The sequence below is a fragment of the Vombatus ursinus genome, unplaced genomic scaffold (assembly GCF_900497805.2).
Source record: "Vombatus ursinus unplaced genomic scaffold, bare-nosed wombat genome assembly UNPS02014946.1, whole genome shotgun sequence".
Taxonomy (NCBI): domain Eukaryota; kingdom Metazoa; phylum Chordata; class Mammalia; order Diprotodontia; family Vombatidae; genus Vombatus; species Vombatus ursinus.
Window position 1 is genome coordinate 2,553,701 of NW_020954724.1, and position 27,065 is coordinate 2,580,765.

General features: G+C 36.5%; 1 protein-coding gene across 2 annotated transcripts in view; it reads right to left on the reverse strand.

Moving 5' to 3' along the window:
* The window catches only part of CTTNBP2 (cortactin binding protein 2), a 196,785-nt gene that overhangs the window by 31,772 nt on the left and 137,948 nt on the right, over positions 1-27,065 (reverse strand). For both annotated transcript variants that reach the window (XM_027845036.1, XM_027845037.1), the window contains 8 exons: positions 24,248-24,400; positions 23,889-24,076; positions 17,176-17,354; positions 14,609-14,814; positions 13,984-14,166; positions 4,791-4,854; positions 2,276-2,408; positions 264-365 (listed from right to left, as the gene is read on the reverse strand). In XM_027845036.1, the coding sequence (XP_027700837.1) occupies positions 264-365; positions 2,276-2,408; positions 4,791-4,854; positions 13,984-14,166; positions 14,609-14,814; positions 17,176-17,354; positions 23,889-24,076; positions 24,248-24,400 (1,208 nt within the window). The remainder of the gene's footprint in view (positions 1-263; positions 366-2,275; positions 2,409-4,790; positions 4,855-13,983; positions 14,167-14,608; positions 14,815-17,175; positions 17,355-23,888; positions 24,077-24,247; positions 24,401-27,065) is intronic.

Sequence of the window (27,065 nt, forward strand, 5' to 3'; positions counted from 1 at the left end):
TATGAAGATAGAAAGGACAAGGTTTGGAAAAGAGATGCAAACCTGGGTAACTGGAAATATGGTGGTGCCTTCAGCAGTAATAGAGAAGATGGGAAGAAGATTTGGAAGGAAAAGACAATGAGTTCTGTTTTGGACATGTTGAGTTTGAAATGTCTATATGTCTCCCATTTCAAATTGTGACTCAAAGCTAACGATAACCTTTAAAATCATTCTCGAGGTTTCCTACTGAGAAGTAGTGATGGTAGGGACAAAGGGGTCCTTACCTTTTGTGACACTGGCGTGCTGGGATTAATAATGGCTGCTGAAAATCCAGGGTTATTTCGTGAGCAACCAAATATCCGTAAGTCATCCCTGGAATCTGCAATCTGGAAAAAATATATTGCCGGTTAAAATTTTCCCTTATGTAATAAAATAGCTGAATTAAAAGAAAGGTAATTGACCTGATCCAGCTAGGTTGCTCAGTGGATAAAGTCCTAGGTCTGGGGTCAAAAAGACCTGAGTTGAAATTCAACCTCAGAAACTTACTAGCTATGTGACCTTGGGCAAGTCATTTAAACTGCTGTTTTTTTTTTTTTCAGTTTCTTTAACTGCAAAATGGGGATAATAATAGCACCGACCTCCCAGGTTCTTGTGAAGATTAAATGATAATATTTTGTGAAGTTCCTAGTATAGCAGCAGCACATAGTAGATGCATGTAAATACTAGTTATTGTTATTGCTCACAATTACTAACAGCCTAATGCACTTGGCATTTTTCTGTGCAGATAAAGTATATTTGGATCCATGAATATTTCATTTTAATGACCTTTAGGCTCAATGTGAGTTAAAGAAATGAATTGAAGTGGGAACTTTACAAATGGCATTCTCCATGGGAAGATTCTGATTTAAATGGAAGACAATATATTTCGAATTGGAGAGAACCTCAGAAGCCATTTTACAGATGAGGAAACTGGAGCCCTAGGCCCGCAGTCACATGGTTAGCAGAGATCAGAGTTGGAACATAAACCTAGGGACTCTGAAGTCATCACTCTTTCCACTCATCTACATGGCTACTGAACAGAATTTACACAAAAGATTAAAATTCACTTTATAGATAATGAAGCTGGTAAATTGCAAGGTTTTTTACCAAAAGCTTTTCTCCCCATTAGATTCTCTTGCTTTGGTTAAACTCACACAACATTTCCAATATGGATAACTCTGGTTTGCAGACTGCATCTGTTAGAAGGAAACAGCTATTTTTGTGTAACCCAGCAAAGTCATTTTATCTCAGCTCTACCTACCTATGTTCCCTTCCTGGCTTAAAGACATTTTCTTGATAGACTGGCAGATGGAAAATCTCAGTCCCTAGAAACAATGGGTAAATGTGGCACTTACATACTTTCATGAGATTCCAGGATCAAGGATGATAATTTTTGTGTGTCAAATTTTGTGATGATTAAAAAGGCTAGAGAGTCATAGTTTCTAGGTAATTTAATCATTTTATTAATAAGGTCAGCAGGTTATTAATAAAAGGAAGGTCATTTGATCGTCTCTCTTAGACCAGAGATAATCATGGTGGTGGGCTCACAGATTATATACCCTTCCAATAGCAGCTGATGTCAACCCATCATTATGTCACCCTTGGACAGAGAAAATATCTCTATACCAGGCCATTCCCAGCTATACCAGACTGCTCCCAGCCTAGGGCTATCTAGACAAAAGGATCTGTCTCCATCCAAGCTTGAGTAGGACACAATGGGCTTTCCTCACCCTAGATTAAATTTCTTGCTAGGTTGGATGGGGTCTGACCAAGATCAGGAAGGTCAATGCAATCTCATTATCAGTAACGTCCTTCAAGAAAACTGAACTTTTCAAAATGAGAAATTTAGAAAAAGTGGAAACCTCTGAAACTCAAGATATTGATTATTAATAATAATTCCTCTCATTATCCTATTTGATTCTTGAGAGGTGTGGCTTCCTCAATGAATCACCAACTGATATGACAAACACTTCATTGTTTCTAAGTATAGGACAATGTCAGGGGGAAAATGGGGAGAAATTGATCGATGCATTGACAAAACCAAAGTGAGCAGTCCCCTTTAATAAGTAGATCTTACAGATAAAAGATGCAAAGGGGAAAAGTAAACATTAAAAAAGAAATTCATATATGTTATGCTTAATGGAATATGGCTCTTATGCCTATAAAATGATGCCCAAGGGCTGATGTCACATCACATGAGTCATTCATCTTTTTAGGTGCATGAAATCTTAGCAACTCAAATCCATTCACTACCTACCTTGCTGATATCAGATTCAGATTTGCTGGAACACATACTCTGAAGTTCTCTCACAAGGTCTACCTCATCATCTGAGCCAAGAGACAATCGCTGATCCAGATTCAATCCTTGTGGTTGGTCATTCTCTAAAGAGCTATTAGAAATTTTAAAATAAAAAAAAAGACCTAAAAATGAGAAGCTTTGCTATCCAATACAGGTTGTGGAAAGTGGTACCACTTTTCAGTATTAGGTGGGAGACTTTTATAAATTATTTACAATAATCTTACAAATTCTATCTATCACCTATCAACCTATTCCTAAGTCTTCAGGCTCAGCCAAGAAAATCTAGCAAGAAGTTAGGACAAAATCAAGTGGTCTACAGTCCTATCACTTTTCCTTGGTAGTACTATCAACTGAATTCCAAACTGGTTTGGACACAGAGTTCAATTTGAAGACAATGTGAAAGGAGGTTTTAACAGAATGCCGCAAGAATCTATTATTGGCCATGTGTTAGCCTTTATATCAATGGCTTGGATAAAGGCAAAATTGGCATACTTACTGAATTTTCAGATAAAACAAAGCTAGAAGGGATAGACAATAAGTTATATGCTGGGGTCAGGATCCAAAAAGCTATTGTGGTACTTTATTTTCCTTGACTATTTATACTTCTTTCAAAGTCATCCAAAAAAGTTAATACAAATCTTAAGCTTCATCAAGAAGGTTCCTTTCATGACTGATTCTAACTAAAATTTTTCCTCTGACATGTTAGAATTTTTTCCCCATAGACACTCCTGTTACAACTGCCTCTACTTCTTTCTCTTCTGAGTTGTCCTTTGTGGCCTCTGTGAAACAAACACATTAAAAACATCTGCTCTCTAAAGTTGATCATAACAAAAAAAGTAAAATCTTGTATATTGGAGGGGATGTGGGAAAACTGTGATACTAACGCATTGTAGGTGGAGTTGTGAACTGATCCAACCATACTGGAGAACAATTTGGAACTATACCCACAGGGCTATAAAACTGGGCATACCCTTTGATTCAGCAATACCACTGCTAGGTCTATATCCCAAAGACATCCAAAAAAAGGGGAAAGGACATATTTGTACAAAAATATTCATAGCAACTTTTTTTGTGGTGAGTTAAGAATTAGAAATCAAAGGGATATCCATCAATTGAGGAATGGCTGAACAAGTTGTGGTATATGATTGTAATGGAATACTACTGTACTATAGGAAATGACAAGCAAGATGATTTCAAAAAGACATGGAAAGACTTACATGAACTGATGCTGAGTGAAGTGAACAGAGCCAGGAGAACATTGTACACAGTAACAGCAATACTGTTTGATGAAGAACTGTGAATGACTTAGCTATTCTCAGCAATACAATGATCCAAGACAATCCCAAAGGACTAATGATGAAGCATACTATCCACCTCCAGAGAAAGAACTGATATTGACTGAATATGGACTGATGCAGGCTTTTTCACTTTCTTTCTTTCATTTTTTTTTCTTTTACTTGAGTCTTCTTGTACAAAATGACTAATATGGAAATGTTTTACATAATTGCACATGCATAACCTCTATCTAATTGCTTACCATCTCAGGGAGGGGGAAGGAAAGGGAGGGAGGGAGGAATAGAACTTGGAACTCACAACTTTAAAGAAAAATGTTAAAAAATTGGAGAAAAAATAAAGTTGATCATAATCCAAAATTATATCTACTATGTGACATGGAATCAAAATTACCACAATTAGGGTATAAGGTGGTACAATAACTTGCTTGTAAAAGGTCCATATATTTAGGTTGCAGTATACATATTCCCCAACACAGAGGTTCCCTTTTATAGGCTTTGAGAACCAGAGGTCCTATAAAAACAGCTTTATGTAGAGAAAAAACCCCTTTCCTAAATTCTGAACTTTCTGCTTGGCATGAGACAAACAAAAATACTACACACCTTTATACCTTCAGGAAAATAACAGCCAAAAAACCCACCTACTCCAAAATTACTTTAATTCTTAAGCAAATATAATACAATTTTATGTCATCATTTAAAAATGCATTAAGAATCTTTCCCAAATTTGACATTAAAAAATGAAGCCAATGATAGTTCATATGCCTCCAGGAAACTAATGACAAGAAAACCAATTGCCCAAAACCTACTTTAACTCTTAAGCAATGGTAATACAATTCTTATATTACTCTTTAAAAATGCATTAAGAATATTTCTCAAATTTGCAGTAAAAAATAAAGCCAATGCCATTTCTGACCTGGTTGAAAGGGACTACATGCAATAATACTCCATTATATTAACTATATACTATAAGAAATTTTTGAATGCTTCATGCTGCATTTGTCCTAACACAGAATTATTAGGTTAATGAAAGATAGTTACAGCATAAATTAGTAACAAGAAGGAACACAGCCTCTCCAGCTATGCCTTCTTACTCTTTTTTATCTTGCAAACAAACTCTATGACAAACCAGGTTAATCTTTCATTTTTGCTAAAGGCCTGCAATTTGACAACGTACTTACTTTTGTTTCATTAGAGAAGCAATTCGGTTGCAATTAGGCTGCAATGTGTTCTTACTTTTTGTACCTGGGAAGGGGAAAAAAGCCATTTACCAATCTTCAATAGCATCTCAGTGTTTGTCTCCACCACCAAAAACAGATCATGGTGACCTTGGAACTTAAAAGAAAGCTCATAGAACTTGTTGTGCCTCTTACTCATTGTCATATGGACAGCCTCTTCCAGTTGAGTGTTTCCTCTCGTGGTGGAAGATTTCAACAGAAATTGGAAATTACCAGGTATCAATATTGCATGTGATGGGCCCATCATAATTTATTGCTTATTTTTCATTATTTTCAAAACCAGCAGGACAGAATGACTAGAGAAATGACTTTCTTTGTTCCTGATCAAATAATTTTTGTTAGTCAAGTGCCCATTTCCCAACCAACAACTTTTTTTAGTGTGATCATGGCACCATAAACATATGTTTAATAAAATTTTTTTATGACACCAATCTTTCCTTCCCTGGTGACTGACCTAATGGCTGATGAAATCTGTTATTTCTGAAGTTGATTCTCTAAGATTGCTATGAGATCCCTTCAGCTGGATTAGATTACCCAATCTCCTTGTAGTTTTCATCCTTAAAACAGCCTCCTAATATAATTTGTCTAGAAAAAAAAATTTTATCTTAACTAATTTTTTAAAAAATGTTCACCTGTGAGGTTTTGTTTTTTGTTTTTGTTTTTTTCCTCTCTCTGCCTTTGCAGAGGTTAGTCCTTTTAAGCTGCTAATGATTTTCCTGGCCCCCTCCTTAATTTTTTTTAATTTCATATTTTTTTTAAATTACTTCATTTTTAGTTTTCAACATTCACTTCCACAATATTTTGAGTTCCAAATTTTCTCCACGTCTCTCCCCTTCTCCCACCCCAAAATGGTGTGTATTCTGAATACCCCTTTCCCCAATCTGCCCTCCCTTCTATCACATCCCCCTGCATTCCTATCCCCTTCCCCTTCCATTTTCCTGTAGGGCAGGATAGATTTCTATATCCCATTGCCTGTATATCTTATTTCCCAGTTGCATGAAAAATTTTTAACATTTATTTTTAAAACTTTGAGTTCCAAATTCTCTCCCTTCCTCCCTCCCCAACACCCCCCTCACTGAGAAGGTAAGCAATTTGATTTGGTTATGCATGTGTTATCATGCAAAACATTTCCATAATAGTCATGTTGTGAAAGAATAATTATAGTTCCCTCCATCCTATCCCATCCCCCATTTATTCTATTCCCTCCTTTGACACTGTCCCTCCTCACAAGTATTTGCTTCTGATTACCTCCTCCCCCAATCTGCCCTCCCTTCTATCATCTCCCCCTCTCTTACTCCCTTCCCCCCTATTTTCCTGTAGGGCAAGATAGATTTCCATACCCAATTGAATGTGTATGTTATTCCCTCCTTAAGCCAAATCCAAGAATAAGATTCACTCATTCTCTTACCTCCACCCTCTTCCCCTCTATTGTAAAAGCTTTTTCTTGCCTCTTTTATGGGAGATAATTTACCCCATTCTACCTCTCCCTTTCTACTTCTCCCAGTACAATTATCTCTCACCCTTTATTTGTAGATATCATCTAAATTTTAGATACTATCCCTTTATATTCAACTCTGTGCCCTATATATATATATATATATATATATACACACATACATATACATATATATACTCATATATATAATACATATACATATATATGTATTCCTCCAACTACCCTATGTATATATGTATGTATATACAGTCTTCCAACTACCCTATCTATATGTATGTATGTACATACATATTCTTCCAACTACCCTAACACTGAGAAAAGTCTCACGATTATAAATATCATCTTTCCATGTAGGAAAGTTCAACTTTAATAAGTCCCTTATGATTTCTCTTTCCTGTTTACGTTTTCATGCTTCTCTTTGAGTCTTGTATTTGAAAGTCAAATTTTCTATTTAGCGCTGGTTTTTTTCATCAAGAATGCTTCAAAGTCCTCTATTTCATTGAATGTCCATTTTTCCCCTCTGAAATATTATACTCAGTTTTGCTGGGTAGGTGATTCTTGGTTTTAATCCTAGATCCTCTGACCTCTGGAATATCATATTCCAAGCCCTCTGATCCTTTAATGTAGAAGCTGCTAAATCTTGTGTTATCCTGATTGTGTTTTCACAATACTTGAATTGTTTCTTTCTGTCTGCTTGCAATATTTTCTCCTTGACCTGGGAACTCTGGAGTTTGGCTATAATATTTCTAGGAGTTTTCCTCTGAGGATCTCTTTCAGGGGGTGATCAGTGAATTCTTTCCATTTCTATTTTACTCTCTGGTTCTAGAATATCAGGGCAGTTTTCCCTGATAATTTCTGAAAAGATGATATCTAGGCTCTTTTTTTTTTAATCATGGTTTTCAGGAAGTCCAATAATTTTTAAATTATCTCTCCTGGATCTATTTTCCAGGTCAGTTGTTTTTTCAATGAGATATTTTACATTGTCTTCTATTTTTTCATTCTTTTGAGTTTGTTTTATGATTTCTTGATTTCTCATAGAGTCATTAGCTTCCATTTGCTCCATTCTATTTTTTTTGTTTTTAGGCAATTGGTGTTAAGTGACTTGCCCAGGGTCTCACACAGCTAGTAAGTGTCAAGTGTTTGATCTGAAGCCAGATTTGAACTCAGATCCTCCTGACTTCAGGGCTGGTGCTCTATCCACCGAGCCATCTCGCTGCCCCCTCCATTCTAATTTTTAAGGAATTGTTTTCTTTAGTGAGCTTTTGGACATCCTTTTCCATTTGGCCAATTCTGCTTTTTAAGGCATTCTTCTCTTTATTGGCTTTTTGGACCTCTTTTGCCATTTGGGTTAGTCTATTTTTTAAGGTGCTATTTTCTTCAATATTTTTTGGGTTTCCTTTAGCAAACTGTTGACTTGTTTTTCATGATTTTCTTGCATCACTCTCATTTCTCTTCCCAATTTTTTATCTGCTTCTCTTACTTGCTTCTCAAAATTCCTTTTGAGCTCTTCCATGGCCTGGGACTGATTCATATTTTTCTCGGAGGCTTTGGATGCAGGAGCTTTGACTTTGTTGTCTCCTTCTGGCTGTATGTTTTGATATTCCTTGTCACTAAAATAGAATTCTATAGTCTGAGTATTTTTGTGTTGTTTGCTCATCTTTCCAGCTAATTACTTGACTTTTAAACTCGTTGTTAAGGTAGGCTCTGCTTCCAGTGTAGAAGGTGTAGCGCCCCAAGCTTCAGGGGTTTTGTGCAGCTGTTTTCAGAGATACTTCTAGGGACCTGTAAATTTTCAGTTCTCCCAAGGTGGTATGATCTAAGGCGAGGTGTTTACTCCTTTCCTGGCCTGTGCTCTGGTCTATGAGTGACCACAAGCACTCTTTTCTACCTTGGAACTGTGAGGAGGATTCTCTCTTCATCACCACCACAAGCTCTGCCATGTCAGCCCTCCTCCTCGCCCCAGAACCGCCACCCTGGACTGCAACCCAGATCTAAGCACAGGCAAAGTAAGAGAATCCTGCCTCAGCACCAGCAAAGAGATCCCTGCAACCCCTCTGATCAGCCTCTCAATCCCCCCCACCATCTGTGGCCCGAGAGTCCTGAAAGCAGCAGCCGCACCAACTGTGCCAGGGCTGGGGCCAGACCTCTCTCAGCCAGGTCTGACAGACCTTTCCCACTGACCTTCTAAGTTGTCTTTGGCGTTTGTGGGTTGAGAAGTCTGGAAACTACCACAGCTGCCAGTGATTCAGTCCCCTAAGGCCTGTTTCAAATTCACTGGGGTCCTATCTTTGCCTGTGAGGCCCATGCTGAACTGCACTCCTCTCACTGCCCAGTGCAACAGACCTTTCCCATCAACCACTCAGGTTATCTTGGGCTGGAAATTTGTTTCACTCTGTCTTTTTGTGGGTTCTGCTGCTCTAGAATTTGAGTCATTTTTTACTGGTATTTGGAGGGGTTTGGGAGAGAGCTCAAGCAAGTCACTGCTTTTACTCCACCATCTCAACTCCGCTCCCCCATCCCCCGTTTTCTTTGTATGTACTTATATATACTTATACATGTACATATTTTTCCTCTAGATAGAATGTAAGCTTCTTTAAGGCAGGAACTTTTTTATTTATTTGTTTGTTTGTTTGTTTATTGGTCTTCCCAGTACCTAGCATGGTGCCTACCACATAGCAGGCACTTAATACTTGCTGGCTGATTGAGTTTCCTAGTCTGATCAAGAAGAATGAGGATGTTAAAGATAGAAGATAGCTATGATTGACTGACATGACTAAAAATATCATTAAACATAGAAAAGAAGAAACTGACACCAGAGTCACTGTTCAGACAACACCAAGAAAATACTGAGATTGTCTGAAAACTGTTAGGAATTCTATAACAGAGCAGAGATTTCTTACCCTTGCAAACATGCTACTGTTTAACTACTTTGAAATTTCAGAGACTTTACTTCACTACCTGGATGGACAGATGGGCAGCAGGGACTAAAAATGTAAATAATGTTTTCTGCCTTCAGATCATGTTAATATGAAAATAACTGACTACCAGCTATGGTGTACAATTTTCATAATTTCTCAGCTTCCCTGGATGACTTTTTTTACTGCTCTTAGAAAGAGCACATAGACTAGCAATTTAGGCATGTGCTAGGCGCAAGAGACTGTGCAGCCCTTTTCCTCCTGAGTCAGCAGGGAGCATAAGATCATTGGAACATAATCAGAAAGGGACATGAGAAGAGATACTGGATGTGGAACAAAAGGATGTGCCCTTGAACTCTGTTACATGAGCCTTTCCTAATTTTTTTTGGCTGCTAAACATCCTAAGTTATTTGTAATTATTTTGTTTATATTTTATGTTTATTTGATGTTTCTCCCAATAGAAATATAAGCTTCTTGAGGGCAAGGACAGTTTCATTTATATCCTTAACATCTAGACCAGTGTCTGACATATAGTACATATTTTAAAATGTACAAGTTGTTTCAACTCTCTTGACCTCAGTCTCCTTACATGCAAAATGGAAGAGATGGAGTAGACAAAAAAAAAAAGGGCCAACATTAAGAACCTCTGTGTCAAGCGCTACATAAAGTTGAAATCAAGATATAATCCCTTCCCTCAAGGACCTTACAGTCAGAAGGGGATAAAAGCTTTAATAGAGATATGTTATTACATGTCAAGAATATTAACGAGTTAGGAAATAAAGTACTGAGTGAAGTCACAATAGGAAGAACAGTTAAAATAGTTCTGAGGTCTCTTACAGTTCTACCATTCTCAGGTTCTATGGCTCTAAGGCTATCTTCAAAGAGGTTATATGACAAAAACCTCCATAGAACACACAAACCTGTCATTCTGGTTTTCAGATCTAACAATCTGCCCCAACTAAAGTTGTTAGGAAAGGGTTCTTAAACTATAAAACATTACATATGTGTGTGTGTGAGCTATTATTATATAATCAATATTTCAGTTTTATGATCATTAATTTTTCACAGATCATGTATCAATATCAGTGTGAGCAGGTGTTAAGAACCATTTTCCACCAATAGAAATTTCTAAATTAATGATGCATTAGAGGAGTTTTAATATTTTAAAAGTATCATGCTATTGTAGTTGTTTTAACATGACTTATATGTTTATTAAAATGAAATAACTGCCTAGAATTTACACGGGATGTTTTAGTTTTATTTTTCATTTTATATTTAGCAACCAGTGTATTATTGTGAATCTCTCTCAATGTACATGTCCATTTAATGTAATTTTCTTTTAATTTTTGTTTCTTTTTTACGTCTCTTTTTTATTCTGTTATCCTTTAAACCAATGTGTTACAGTAAGTAAATCAACTATTACTATAAAGCCCAATACACATTTAATAGGACCTTGGTAACTTCTTAGTGAATTTATCTATGTTGTGGTTTGGATAGCACAGTCCCTTGCACCTAGCACATGCCTAAATTGCTAGTCTATGTGCTCTTTCTAAGAACAGTAAAAAAAGTCATCCAGGGAAGCTGAGAAATTATGAAAATTGTACACCATAGCTGGTAGTCAGTTATTTTCATATTAACATGATCTGAAGGCAAAAAACGTTATTTACATTTTTAGTACCTGCTGCCCATCCTGCCCATCCAGGTAGCAAAGTAAAGTCTCTGAAATTTCAAAGTAGTTAAACAGTAGCATGTCTGCAAGGATAAGAAATCTCTGCTCTGTTATAGAAGCTTAAGACACTGTCCAATATTTCAGTATATCACATTGTAGATTTTTATGAAAATATATGAAATATATTTGATTGTAAGCTCCTTGAGGGCAGGCACTGCATTTTGCCTCTGTCTGTATCCCCAGCACACTGTCTTGCCACAGTAGGCACTTAATAAATGTTTATTGATCAACTGATTGAAAATGGCTATTTTGAATGCATTACAAAGTGACTTCTTCCATGTGACTGCATCTTCATTTGGATATGAAAAGAAATCAGCTTAATTAATATCACTTTTTCTTATCAAGCTTCCATTTTCACTCAGGAATATATGTTCACGTTTAGAGCTGTACAGTATTTAAAAAGGTATATTTAGGAGTAGTAAATTTTTAAAAAATCAGAAAAGACAATATTTGACCCTTAGAGTCAATAGGGAGCATGCCACAAGAATTTAGTAAGAGAATGTCATGGTCAGATCTATACTTTAGGAAAATCTCTGGTGGCTATATGGAAGACGGACTAGAGAGAGGAGAAACTTTTGATAGGGAGACCAATTAGTCTAAATGAGAGGTGACAAGATACTTAACTAGGGCAATAGCTATATCAGTAGAGAAGGGGATCAATGTAAGAAATGTGGAGAAAGAATAACAAACTTTGAAAACACTGGATAATGTGGAAGTGGGGTGAGGGAATGTGAAGAGTCAAAGATGACATGGAGGTTGTGACTAGAAGAATGGTGATGCTTTAAACAACATCAAGGAAGATTTGAAGAATGGTGGGTTTAGGGGGAAAGAGAATTTAATGAGTTCTGCAAATCCATTCATGCCTGTTTACACTGTTTGTCTTATGCTGTCCCACCCAAAAGAAAAGAGTGAGGAGGCGGCAGGACTCTTACTCATAGGTCACTGCCCAGAAAGGCAAGGACACCTACCACAGCCCCAAAGGGATACAGGTGACAGACAGTAGCAGTGGAGTTTTCCCAATGCTACCTACACAGATGCTGTGGCCAGCATTATAACTGCCTTTAGGGGTTAGCAGTTAGGTGATACAATTGATAGAATGCTGGGCCTGGAGTCAGGAAGACCTGAGTTCAAATCTGGCCTTAGACACTTACTTACTAGTTGTGTAACCTCAAGTCATTTAACCTCTACCTTCCTCAATTTCCTCAACTGTAAAATGGGGATCATAATAGCACCTACCACCCAGGGTTGTGAGGATCAAATCAGATAATATTTGTAAAGTGCCTGGCACATGTTAAGCTCTTAATAAATGTTTATTCCCTTTCTCCTCCTCCTTCTCTTGATACCTAACTCAGAAATGGAAGGGGGGAAGGAAGGTAGCATAGGGGAGTATTGGGGATTAAGGGTAGATAAAATTGTGTTGTAGATAAGCCCTACAATTAATTGGCTATCCTAGTGAGGATAAGATGCTGCCAGTCTTCCCACCATGCAGCCAGTTGATCACACTTTGCCACAATGGACCCTACTGCTATAGTCAATGAATCCACTGACGCTTCAAAGACAAGGTGGCATCTGAATTGAACTTTGAAGGAAGATGGGGATCTTGAAGGTCACAGATTAGGAGGGAATATATTCCAGGAATAGGCAACAGCTTTATGAATCTACAGAGACAAGAGATGGAATGTCAAATTCACATGATGAACTCTTTTCTAGGAAAGCAGAATTTTAGGAAAATCACGTGGAAGTTATTTATTCCAACTCTATTATTTTTCAGAGAGGCAGCATGGAATGGTGCAGAGAGCTAATTTTGGAATTAGCAAGATCTGAGTTCAAGCCCTTCTGATAAATACTAGCTGTGTGACTCTGGGCAAGAAACTTTATCTCAGTGATCTAGGCAACTTTCTAATGCTACAAAATGGAAAGGAGGTGCAAGCTTCCTCTCCTGGCACTTACCTATACCAATGAAATCACAGGCCTACTCTCTACCCTTCTCCCTAAATTTAGGGATAAAGAAATGGAGACCCAGAGAATTTAAGTGATCGACTTCAGATCACAGGGCTGAGACTAGAAGCCAGGTCTCCTGCATATCAGGCTGGTGTCCTTTCTATATTTTATTTATCTGTTGCATAATTTTGATATTATATGCACTAAGAAAATAAAAGTGGTTAAGAAGAGAGTAGATATTTAACAAAAACCAACTTAAATTTAAATACTAGAATGAATATTTTCTAATACTGAGATCATCAAATACCATTTAAAAAAATACTGTATATTAAATTGAGGGGATGTCCAGCTATTGGGGAATGACTGAACAAGTTGTAGTATATAATTGTAATGGGATATTACTGTGCTCTAAGAAATGATGACCAGGTGGATTTCAGGAAAACCTGGAAAGACTTATATGAATTGATGCAAAGTGAGGTAAGCAGAACCAGGAGAACATTGTATACAGTAATAGCGATACTGTACAATGATGACTGTGAATGACTTAGCTATTCACAGCCAAACAATGATCTAAGACAATTCCAAAGGACTCATGATGAATGCTATCCACTTCCAGAGAAAGAATTGATGGAGTCTAAATGCATACTGAAGTGTAATATTTTTCACTTTCTGTATTTTTCCCCCTTTGAGTCTGTTTCTTCCTTCATAACATGACTAATATGGTAACATATTTTGCATGATTGAATGTGTATAACCTAAATAAAATTGCTTACTGCCTCAGGGAGGGGGGATGTGAGGGAAGGAGAGAGAAAATTTGAAACTCAAACATTTTTTAAAATGAATGTTAAAAATTGTTTTCACATGTAACTGGAGAAAATTAAAATATTATTTAAAAATTTAAGAAGAATGTAAAAAATACTGTATAATAAAGGCTCTATACATAAGATGAGAATTTAAGAAAATGAAGGAGATGGGAAATTGTAGGAGCTTGTCTAAGTTGGTATATAACTACAATAACAAAGGAATGTTTTTTTTCATAGAGAAAAGAAGCTCTTTGCAACACATCAAGTCCTATTCCCTTAGGAAGCTCCTTACCTTCTGGACTTATCTCTTGTTTGCTCCAGGCTTGTGACGTGGAATGGCCAGACTTCTTTCGGGGACTAGTGTTCACCTTCCTCCAGGAGTTATTATCCCCTTTCTTCTTGCTACAATTATAACTTGAAACCATGGAGAGAGGGAAGCTTCCTCCTCTGAAATCAGCTATATACTGATCTAGCTCTGAAACAACACATTTTGCAATGTGAAGAACTCTTCACAACATATGTACAGTATTCTGGAACATTTCCTGAAGAACTTGATTCCCCAAATCATAGGTACAGATATTACCCAAACAGTAAAGAGGGCCCCAAGAGTACATAAGAGGGAAGTGATTTAGAAATAGGCAAAGTGGGTAAAGAAGGATGTTGAAAGGCAGAGATTAGGAAAGAGTTCATTCCCTCCTAAGAGGACAATTGACAAAATTTTGCTTTTATGTCTAGCAGCTAAATTAAATTTCTGTCACTAGTCAAAATGCCATTTCTTTATAATGAAGATAAACAACAAGATCAGAGATGAGTGGAAATGGTGAGCACAAGTAGGTCCATGACCACGTTCGGTAAGTGGGAGCTATTGTGTCCTGTGATTCATTTGGTAATAGGAACAGATAAATGGGAACTTGTACCTGCTCTGGGAAGAGGACAGCCATGTAGAACTGCCTTGTTCAGCAAAATACTGAGAGCAGCCTTCACCACAGCTTGCTGTCCTTGGCTGGGATGTTTTCGAGCAGTTGTCTGTCCCAGGCCAATCTGTCTTTTCACAGATGCTCTTGACAGTATTGCTTCTTGAACTCTGGGAGCAATGACAGCATTCCATAATTTGGACATCCACCTGGGAAAGCGGAGAGAAGTCACCATTTGGCTAAAACAGCAAACATAGTTTTTTATTCACATGGCTATGATTTCTCCAAACCACAGCAGTACAGTATTCAGGTTGTTCTGGAGATTTTTCTGTCTTTTCCAGTGTTGCTTTCATTTTGGAATATTTAACACTTCAAATTGCATAAGTGGTTTTTGTTTTGTTTTGTTTTTTTTGTTATCAGTGTGCAACCAGGAAGACAATGGCATAATGAATGGTCAATTTCCATAATTTCAAATAACATTTTGATGTCAAAGGTTAATTATGTTTGCTTAAATGCCAATATCCCCTGCAATGTTAAAACAGATGACTGTGACAATCACTTGATAAATTTTCTTCTTTAGCTCATTTGTGAGAAGAAAGGCTTGCTCTTATTCATGAGGCAGCTAGGTGGTGCCATAGCACACAGAGCTCTAGGCCAGGAGTCAAGGAGACCTGAGCTCACTTCTCTCCTCAGATACCTACTGACTGTATGACTTAGGGCGAGTCACTTAACTGTTTGCCTCAATTTGCTCAACTGTAAAGTGGGGATAATAATAGCACCTACCTCTTCGGGTATCAAATGAGATCAGGATAAAATGAGATAATATTTGTAAATATTAGCACAGTGTCTAGCACACAATAGGTGCTATGTGAATGTTAGCTATTATCATTGTTCCTGCTGTTTTCCAAATGGAAGTAGATCGAAGAGTGTTTTACACTAACTATACAGAGGTACATCATGGTACACAAATGTAGGCTTGAAAAACCATGTAAATAATGCCACAGAAAGAGCATTTATTAAGCACTTACTATGTGCCAGGCACCATAAACATTCACATAATTGTAAGATAAATGAATTAAACTGGGAACTTATTTGCAGATCAAATCCCCAATTTTAAAAACAAGGAATCTTTTTGCAAGGTAACTAGTCATACTATAATTCCCTTTTCTGTTTCTCTAAGTCTGAATTTTTACATATCTGATTTTATAAATGTAGGATTTGCTTACGGTTATAGTCACACTAGGGAATGGAAGATGCAGCTTCTCCCTAGGGTGCCAAATTTAGAGGACACCAAAGTATAGAAATAACTGTCTTAGCAAAAATAATTAGTTCAAAATTCGGAAGCTAGTGGGTGGTGAGGCTACCCACTGCCACCCAGCAGTGTTCTCACATCAGTATCTCAGCATCTGTGTCTCCCTCATCACTCCATGACCCTTTACAGAGGGCACATGTGCACTTCCTGTAAGAGCAGCACATGGTGGTTGCCCAAAGCATAACAATTCTTAATTATGGCTCTGCACAGTTACACATTCCTAAGAATTAGAATGTATCTTGCTTCAGTTGTCCGTGGTAAAGAGGGGCAGGGAACTAATGAATAAATTAAGCCCACAGATCATTTACAGCTTCGTTTTAGTCAATTATTTCTATTTCCTTCTCAACCAAATGTTTTACAATAGCCTTTCATAACCGACTAACATCAATTTTGCTTTCTATAATTTTTTTTGTCTATAATGAAAGCTGGAGATGTTCATAAATAGGTTGAAAACAGAATAGAGGAAATGAAGAGGGGTCCATACACAAAGATTTTAATTAGTGGGTTTTTTAAAATAATGAAAACATCTTCAACCTTAACCACGGTTGGAGAAGAAGTCCTTTTCTGAGATTTAAGATTAAGTTTATCTTAACTATATCTTCCAAGCTTTAAATATTACGTCATTCATATTTGCTAATAAATATTCTTCCAATATTTAAATGCAAATTGAATGGCTTTTTAAAGCCACAACATACCTGGATGCAAAAACTGATCACATCTTTAATTATAATAAGGAACCTGAAGGAAGTTTATTGAGAGATAGTTTAGGGTATTAGATGGAATGCTGAACTTGGAATCAGGGTAACCTTGGGGTTGAATCCCACATTAGCCACTTAGGACTTTTCACCCTAGGCAAGCCACATTACCTGTCTAGGCTTCATCAGTAAAATAAGGAGGTGGGGGCTAAATGCCCTCTAAGGTCCCTCCTACTTCTGTTTCCAGTTCCTATAACTATTAACAACTCAAAGAAAAAAGAAGTAGGTTCTTACTGACACATTTCCCCTAAATCCCTTGATAAGAAAAAAAAAACATTTCTCCTCATTAAAATGATTCTTTTTGAATATATGAAGAGTCTGAAATTCAAAATTCAGCAAAAAAAGTAAAAAGTAAGTAGTAATGAGATTCCCATACAAATACATCTCCACATAGCCTTCAGATTGCCTACAATTCCCCACCCACCTTGAATATCACAATTTCTCTCTACAAGCCATCCATATCTACACCTTTGAACTTGAAAACAAAGAAAAAAGTCCCTTACTTCACTGTTGCCTGAGCATGTCCTGGAACTACTGGACAAGAGAGGAAATATTTTGGCCCAATCAATGCTTCAGGTGTGCCTAACCGAGACAAACAGGAGTTCAGCTGGTGCCAGACAGTAAGAGTCCAGTCGATGACCTTACACACGGGGTCACAGGGTGAGGGCACTTTACCTCTGAACTAGAAAGAGAGGAAAACAAGACAGGCTTTAATCTAGTCTTATTGGCTTCGAAAGAGTCCCTTTCACTTATCTATAAAGACATTTGTAAAACTATTAGTTAAAAAAATGCAAACAATAAAAATGTGGCTAATATCCTTTGATGGATATAGTGACACCTTTATTGTGCCTATACCCAAAAGAGATCAAAGAGAGGAAGAACAACCCATATGTATAAAAATATTCATAGCAGCTTTTTTTTGTAGTAGTGAAGAAATGGAGACCAAAGGTGTCTCTGTCAATTGGGGGATGGCTGAAGAAATTATGGTATATGAATGTAATGGAATAATATTATGCTATTAAAAAAAGACAAAAAAGTTCTGAGAAACATGGGAAGACTTGCATGAATTGATATAAAGTGAAGTGAGTAGAACCAGGAGAACAATTTATACCATAACAAGACTGAAAGACAAACAACTTTTAAAGACTTTGGAACTTTGATCAATGCAATGGCCAGCCACAATTCCAGGGGGCTGGGGATGATGTATGCTACAAATTTTGTAACAGAGAAATTTTGGTTTCAAGATGGAGAATGAGACATGTTTTTGAACATGTCCAATGTGTGAATTCTGTTTACTATATATATGTTAAAGGTTTTTTTTTTGTTTTTGTCTTCTTTCTTTTTAAATTGGGGACAGGGTTGGAGAGAGGGAGGGAAAATAAATATTTGTTAATTGAAAAAAAATGAAAACAAAGCAAAATAAACATGGCTGAATTTCAACTTACCTATCACCAGACTGAAAGTGGACTGGATACAGCAGACATGAGAAGGATGGTAGAAGGCAGGCAATGACTAATATTTATTAAGTCTCCACTGTGTCTAGAACTTGGTACTAGGTATAGAGGGAGGTATAAATTTAAAATAAGACATGGCCCCTGTCTTCATGAAACTTAAAGAGTCTAGAAGGGATGGATAGGAAAACAAGTACAGAATAGTAATGCAAAATATTACATGACAAGAACATTAGAGAAGTACAGAATGAAGTTTTATGGGAGGTCTTGGAAAGCCCGTGTGTTGGATGAATACTTTCCCTTTCAATCTGAAATGAATGATGTTTAGTGTTGATCCTTCTCTCAATAATGAACTACTGGTGGGGGAGGCAGGATGGAAAAAGCACTCCTCAGACTCTGAAGCTCCTCCTCAAACCAAAACTCAAGTTTTCTGACTAGATAAGATCCTAGATAAAATTAGTGAGGGACAATATAGTGTTTCTTTCTCTTCTGTGGTTAGGAAACACCACACATTCTCTGGTGGGGGAGATAGAATTGAATGTAATTTCCATCTGATTTTTAAAACAATTTTTTAATTAAAAAAATTTTCTTCATTATAAATTTGACAAACATAAACATTACCTTACCCTAAAAAAACAACAAAAGAAAAAGAAAACAAAAAAGATTGTATATGATACTATGAAATTCTATTTTTGTCTTTTCCCCCTTCTGAACTTCATTTTGATTGATCTTTTTAATGTTCTATTGATGTTATTTTCTTTCTTTTTTTGCATCACTATCATGACTTCCCTCAAGTGCCCTCATAAGTCTCTCTTCTTCCCCAATAAAAAAAAAAAGCTCTTCATTGTAACAAATAAGGAAAAACTAAGCAACACAAATCTATACATTGGTCACATATGTCTCATTTAGCCCCTCTAGTCTACCACCTTTATCAGGAGGCAAGAAGCGTGATTCTTCATGGGTTTTCAGGACTCATGATTGGAGTTCTTGAATCTATCATAGCTGTCTTCCTTTATAATATTGTTGTCAAAGTATAAATAGTTCTGCTCATTTTATTCTGAATTAATTCATATTCCCAGATTACTATGAATTCATTCATTTTGTCATTTCTTATAGCACAGTTACATTCCATTACATTCATTTACCATAATTTGTACAGTTAGTTATTTCCCAAGTCATAAGCATTCACTTTCCAGTTCTTTGCTATAACAAAAACAGTTGCTATAAATATTTTTGTGCAAATGTATCCCTTCCCTCTTGCCTTGATCTTATTGAAGTATATCCAGTAATGATATCACTGAGTTAAAGGACATGCACAATTTAATCACATTTTTGGGCAGACTGCCAAGTTTCTTTCCAGCAATTCACAATTCTACCAGCAGGACGGTAACATAGCTATCCCCTCCCAATAACCACCCTTCTTCTTTTCTATCATCTTTGCCAATCTGACTGTGTGAGGTGGAACTTCAAACTCATTTTAATTTGCATTTGTATTATTAGTAGTAATCTGGAGCATTTTAAATTGTGATTGTTGATGGTGTACCTTTTTTCTTTTGAGAAATCACTTTTAACCACTTTTTCTACTGGGTAGTAGCTGTTGTTCTACTCTCATACCTCATTGTGGTTTGGAGGCAACCCTGAGTTACAGGCCAGAGTACAGGGGCAGAGATATCTATGAGCTGAGTACCAACTCATCTCTACATTCATAGAAGCTCATTAATAGAGGCTTAGCTATCAAGTGGATAATATTTTTGGCCCAAGAAATGAATAAAAACTGTCTATTTACAGTCTATTGCAATGTATCATGTATATACCTTTTTTGTCCCTAGTTATTTGCATATATTCTTTCCCATTAAATTGTGAGGTCTTTGAGAGCAGGTACTATCCTTTACTTTTCTTTTTCTCCCCAGTGTTTAGCACATAGTAAGTGCTAAATAAAAGTTTACTAAGTATGAAAGATTTGTGATTTTTGTCAATGTCAGCAATGCCCATAGGGACAAAATCTCAGAACTTTTGAAGTACTGAGATTTCAAGGAGAGAAAATTCACTGTAGGATAGGTAGCCTAAGTTTGAGGTAACATGTTTAATTTGAAGTAACCTGACCTTATGTAGATTTATAGATTTACAGCACAATGAATTCAGGAATTCATCTTATTTCTTAAATAGGGAAGTATTTAAACTAATGGTTAGCTCATATGGATTCAATGACATTCATTTTGGTAGAAGTAATAAAATTGAATATTCCTGAGTAGCTGTAATACGTTGGCCTTGTATCACAGTTACTGGTTAAGTAACTTTTTAATTTTTTTAATCTAACATAGTAATTTATCTAAATTACCTAAAATTACCTAAAGTAGCAATATTTGTAAATTTAAGGAGTTAAGAATGAATAAGAATGCAAAGCATGTCTTCCAGATTAAAGTGGCTTATATTCACTTTGAAAAGAAGTGCTAATTTTCAGCAACATGCTACATAATCCTTATGGTAGTATCATTTTTTGAGGGAGGAAACTATCTATATCTTCTTATACTGAGGTCATGAATCAGACTATTTACTGTTTAAGGAACTCGAAACTTTTAAACTATTGTGAAATATGATATAGTAACTGCCTTTTCTTTTTCATTTTTGATGAAATTAAATCTCTGCAATGTCAAATAGATAGGATTAAATTTTGGAAGGAAATGTGAAATGTAGTTATGGCATGGCAGAAATAAAGCAAAATAAGAGACCTGGGGGGGAGGTTATCCAGGAACACAGGTACCATGAAAATTCAGGTTTTTTTTATCATTTATAAATATTTTTGTTTCTAACTATCGCTTCTACATACAGCTCCCCTGACTCTTTTCATAATCTTTCTCATGGAAACATTCCCATATGAATTCTGAGATCAAGATTTATAAATGAGGAATATTACAGCATCCAGACATTGTTGAAAATCAATTTATGGTTCAAGTCACACTCCATGGTGTGGAGGTGACTTGAGATTCCCAGAGGTCTGGCCCTCAGAGTAGCAACTCTGGCATCTGCCAGTCAGCCAGTAACAGATCCAGAAACTAACTCTAGTTCGAGACCAGACTAGTTAGCTTTAGAAAAGCTTATCACCAAAAAATTGGTTACCAAGTGATTTTTTTTGGAGGGGGGGCATAACAACTCATGAAACTCTCTACCAAGGTGCAGAAGTAATGATGATGATGATAAACATTTATGTAGCATTTTAAGTTTTATAAAGCTCTTTACAAATATTATCTCATTCTATGGTCACAACAACCCATAAAGTATATGTTCTCATTTTACATATTCTCATTTTACATTATTATTCTCATAATTATCCAGATAAGGAAAATGAGGCAGGCAGAAGTTAAGTGACTTTCCCAGATCACAGAGCTAATAAATGTGTGAGGCTTCATTTGAACTCTAGTCTTCCAGACTCCACGTCTAGAGCTCTATTGATCTGCACGGCTGAAAGGAATTCCAGAAACCAATAAGATTAAAAATCATGTGTAGTAATGATCCAAGGTAACACTGAAGGACTCAAGATGAAAAATGCTATCCACCCCCAGAGAAAGAACTGATAGTGTCTGAATATAGATTGAAGCATACTTTTTTTTTTACTTTATTTTTCAAGGAGTTTTTTTGTTTTGTTTTCTTTTTTACAACATGACTATTATGGAAATGCTTTGCATGACTACACATGTATAACCTATATTGAACTGCTTGACTTCTCAATGAGGAGTGGGGGTGGGGAAGGAGGAAGGGAGAAAGTTTGGAACTCAAAAGTTTTAAAAACAAATGTTAAAAATTGTTTTTACATGTAACTGGGGAAAAATAAAAATAAAATACTAAAAAGTATCATGTGTAGTACTGAACTATGCAAACAGATGTGAAAGTGAAAAATTTAAAAGAATTGCAGGGAGAAAAATGATCTTTTTCTAAAAAAAAAAAACCCAGCTTTCTTACATGATGGTAAGAAGGTGAAAGAAGAAATTAATAACAAGAGGCAGTTAAATGCCATTAAGATTTGTTCTTTTTACCTTAAGTCAGAGTTCTTAACCTGAGGTCTGTGAACTCTTTTTTTTTTTTAAATTTTGATAACTGTATTTCAATATAATTGGTTTACTTTGTAATACATTTTATTTTATGCAGTTAAGAACATGATTCTGAGAAGGGCTCCACCAGCTTTGCCAGGCTGCTAATGGGTTCCAGACCCAGAAAAGTTTAAGAAGCCCCCTCCCAACCCTACCTTCCTCTAAGGTTGCTGATATGTTACAGTTGCTGTTCATTCTTATGTTTCCCTCCAGAATGAATTTTATTAATCTATCTGATCTGCTTCTTTTGTAAATGAAAACACTGCTGGTCTCTCTCTGTCTCTCTCTCTCTCCCCCCCTTCTTCCTCTCTTTCATCCTCTAATCATTCAGACACAATGGAAAAGAGAGCAGTATATGAAGCTTGGAGCTGTCTTTAAAAAAAAAAAAAAGCTAGCACTTCACTTATTGCCTGAAATAATGCCAATGCTGCAGGATGAAATCTGGCCTATTCCATATGTGGGCATGTGACTTGAAGCAATGTAATTCATATTTTAATCATGATGAGGCTGTAAAAATATCAATAATAGGAGGAGCTCAGACACATGCCACTAATCTCTGCCCACCTGGCTTGTAGGTGTGTAGTGCATTTGGTCATAAGCCATAAAATGCTCATTGGGCAATCAATCTTCTGGTGGGAAGAACTTTTTAGTAAAAATGCTAATTTTCTAGCAGCAACTGTATCTTTTTTATGATGCCTAAGACTAAGAAAACTGCAAAACTCTTAGCTCATCTAACAAAATCTTATTTCCACTGTTTATATAACTAAATCCTGACCTATGCCCTCAGGCTAAGCTTCAAGGATAGTGCCCCTTCCTATAACATTCAATGGCATTTTTAATGAATATGATAATATGATATTCTATAACATATGGATTTCATTGAGGGACTATGTAACTTCTGGTCCTATTACTACAGAGCACAAAACAAAACTAGTTGGCTTAATTAGTTATTTCAGATTGACAGCCATGAAGACATGATAAAAATGTTACTTAAAAATTAATGTACACATGTAATGTGTATTTTAAAATTTTTATCTTTTGGTCCAAATCTGTGATTTTATCAATGTATGGAACTCCATCAAGTGATGTAGATAGGTAATCTCTTTGCAACTTCTAGTCCAGGGGTAGGGAACCTGTGGCCCTCTAGGTCCTCAAGTGTGGCCCTTTGATTGAATCCAAGTTCTATGAAGTTTGGATTAGGTCAAAGCACCTCACTTAAGGACCTAGAGGGCCACATGTGGCCTTGAGGCTGCCAGTTCCCCACCCTTATCTAGTCTAACAAATCTGCCTGGAGCACTGAGGAGTTAAGTGAATAATAAGTGCCCATAGTTATACAGCAAGTATATATCAGAACCTGAACGTGAATCCATATCTTCTTGCCTCTAAGACTGGCTCCCTTATCAACTATGCTATAATGGTTCTCATGTTGTGTGTGTGTGTGTGTGTGTGTGTAAATTACTTACATGATTTATGCATATGTATAGAAATGTATTTTATACACATGTATAAATCTATATACATTCATGTATATATTCATGGCATAATTCACATACTAAAATAAAGGAAATATAGTACAACCTTTCTTATGATTTAGTCAATTAGAGATGACAGCCCTTACTAAATACTTCATTCAGAGCACTGGACGGATAGGCCAATGTGTTAGCTCTGCTTCTCCATTACCTTATTTATAACTTTCCTTCTTAAAAACCTCTGTAGCAAGCCATGCATTGGCTCTCCATCCCATCTTAGCTGAACCCAGCGGAAATGTTGCTGGACCAACAAATCAGAACCCTGGAGACGGGATTTGGCAATTGTCCCCAGCAGAAAGCAGTTCTCGTGAAAGTAATAGGATTCAGAGGTTCCATTTCCTAAAAATGAACCAAAAGTAACAGGGATATAACAATCAAGTTTCATATAGGCCACAATATGGAACAAATGAAAGCTTAGCCATTAAAATAAGGACAGACATTTAAATTATCACATGGACTATTAGGATCCAAATGTAAGGAGATGAAGGCTTCCTGATTTGTTCTCTCTACCTTTTTGAAAAGTACAGAGGTTGTCAGTGCCACGATTTTCAAGTGGTGCCAGAAAGTCTCCTAATAGCTCAGATAATGAAGCTTTTTCCAAATTCTCCAAGACAATGATGACTTTCTTACTTATAGAAGGTTGTTTCACTGGGATGAGACAAGCTATGACAAAAGGAACAACAAAGGAAATAAAGATTTAATAAAATAGAAAGCAAAAAAAGTATCTAAAAGAAAAAAAATGCAAAAATACAGTCATTTGCCCCCCTTCACATAGAATAAACAAGTAGGTAAGTGTCACAGTGGATGGAGCACTGGTCTTGGAGTCAGGAAGACGCATCTTTCTGAGTTCAAATCTGGGCTCAGACATTTACTAGCTTTGTTACTCTGGACAAGTCACCTGTTTGCCTCAGCTCCTCAACTGTAAAATGAGCTGGAGAAGGAAATGAGGACCTAGAGGGCCACATGTGGAGAAGGAAATAGATTAGCTAAAAATCACTTCAATATCTCTGCCAAGAAAACCCCAAATGGGCTCACAAAGAATAGGACACAACAAAAATGATTCCATGACATGGTGTAGTAGAAAGAACATTAGGTTCTGAATCACAAGACTTAAGTTCAATACCCAGCTCTGCTGCTCCATATGTGACATGAAACTTTGACAAGTCTCATAACCAGGCTGGTGTCAATTTCCTTATCTGTAAAATGAATGGAGTTCAGAGCCAATTAATAAAATTTTTTTTATTAAGCATTTACTATGTTCCAGGCACTGTGCTTTATAAATATGATCTCCTTTAATCCTCACAACCACCCTGTGAGGTAGAGGACATTATTATCCTCCTTTTACAGTTGAGGAAGCGGAGGCAAACACAGGTTAAGTGACTAGCTGAGAGATCACAGACCTAGTGTCTGACACTTAATTTGATCTCAGGTGTTGCTGACTCCAGGCCCAACACTGTGCTATCTAGATGCCTAGGTGAGAGTGGGAAAACAGGATAGCATAGGAGATACCATCAGACCTGTGCTTTAGGAAAATCACTTTGGCAATTGAATGGAACATGGTTCAAGGAGGGGAAATATTTGAGCCAGGTGGACCACAAGGAGGTTATTTCAGTGATACAGGTGAGAGGTGATGAAGTCTAGTAGTACTAAGGTATGCCTTATGTGAGTGGAGAAAAGGGGACATATGTGAAAACTGTAGATTTAGAGCTAGAAGGGACCTCCAAGGTCAACTACTTCAGTCTCATTTTACAAATGAGGAAATAGAGATTTGGGGTGGAAAATTAAGTGATTTTTTTTTTTCAAACTGTTATTGATAGTAAGTGGCAGAGTTAGGATTAAAATCCCAGTAGGTCCTCTGACTTCGAATCCATCACTGAGTTGAATAAAATGAAATCCATTTTAATCTATGATCTTTTCAATACATTCAGTTAAATTCACCAAGCACTGACTACGGGAAAGGTATTGGGCTAGGCACTGAGGGTGCAAAGCATCAATGCAGAAATAAGACAGTAGGTAGAATTTAAGTTCCTTGAAGTCAGAAGCTGTTTGATTTTTGCCTTTGAACTTTATATCCCAGGGAACTAAGAGTCAGAGAGATTGCTATTAAGCCATACAACTAGCTTTGGTGGAGGCAGGATTAGATTTTGTATTCCAGTGGTATTCTCACTATAGTATGGATTAATAAACACATATGCTTATACATATATGTACACACATGTAGATAAGTAATTCAACAGAAAAAGGAAAGAAGATAAACTTGCTACATATTAATTCAAAATGAGACAGTTAAATAATTACAAAATTAATACTTTTATGTAGGAAATAGATTAGCTAAAAATATCACATGTAAGTTTATTATTTATATAATAAAATCACTTTCTTATCAATGAAAAAATCTGAAAAATTTAAATTTTTGAAGGTTGAGAGCCTTTATGTAGCTAATGTTCCCTAATTTAAAAAAAAGAAAAGATCCATTTGAGATGTGAAGGATCATCCTGCATTATTCTAAGAAACCAATAACCACCTAGTCTCTATTCTTGATGTTGTGCTAATAATTCACCTTCACATTCAGAAGAACTTCTTGGGTGTTTTTAATGCCTACTCCTGAGCCTGAAATAGTTTTTTGAATTTTATCAAGCTCCCAGAAAAAAAAATCTTCCATAATCTCAAAAAATGTCTGGCTGCTCCCAAATTTGATTTGTATTCTGCAGTGGGCCATCATGTGAGCATCTGCTATGTGCCTGACTAAATTATTTTCATCATAAACACTACAGCAGTGAGGCTGCTGTAAGGTTCTAATTCTCAAGAGACCACGATATTTTCCAAAGATAACGTTCATTACAGAGATGCAATGAACCTGTAGGTATAAATAAGCTATTAATTTTAATTAATTTTAAGCACACACAGACTGTTTTTTAAACCTCCAAGCGACAAAACAAATCGACTAGACTCAAGTATATACTATTTGTTCATTTAGCCATTTATTTACTTGTTCCTGGCAGCTCGAGGTCTCAGCTTGGTCTCTGCTCCCTGTACAAATGTCTCTGGTTCTCCAGGTTCATTTTCAAATGAGAATGGAGCTGCTAGAAGCTAGGCGAATAGACCCAGCTGGAACAAGTCTATAGAAGCCATAGCAATGGATGAGTCATTCTAATACTGACCACAATCAATCAAAAAGCACCTATCAATGGCTTACTATGTGCCAGGTGCTAGAGATACAAAGAAAGGCAAAAGCACATAAAAGTCTTTGCCCTCAAAGAGTTTACATGCTAATGGTGGAGACAACCTATAAATAAACAGGTGCATACACAAAAGATAGAGGACAGAA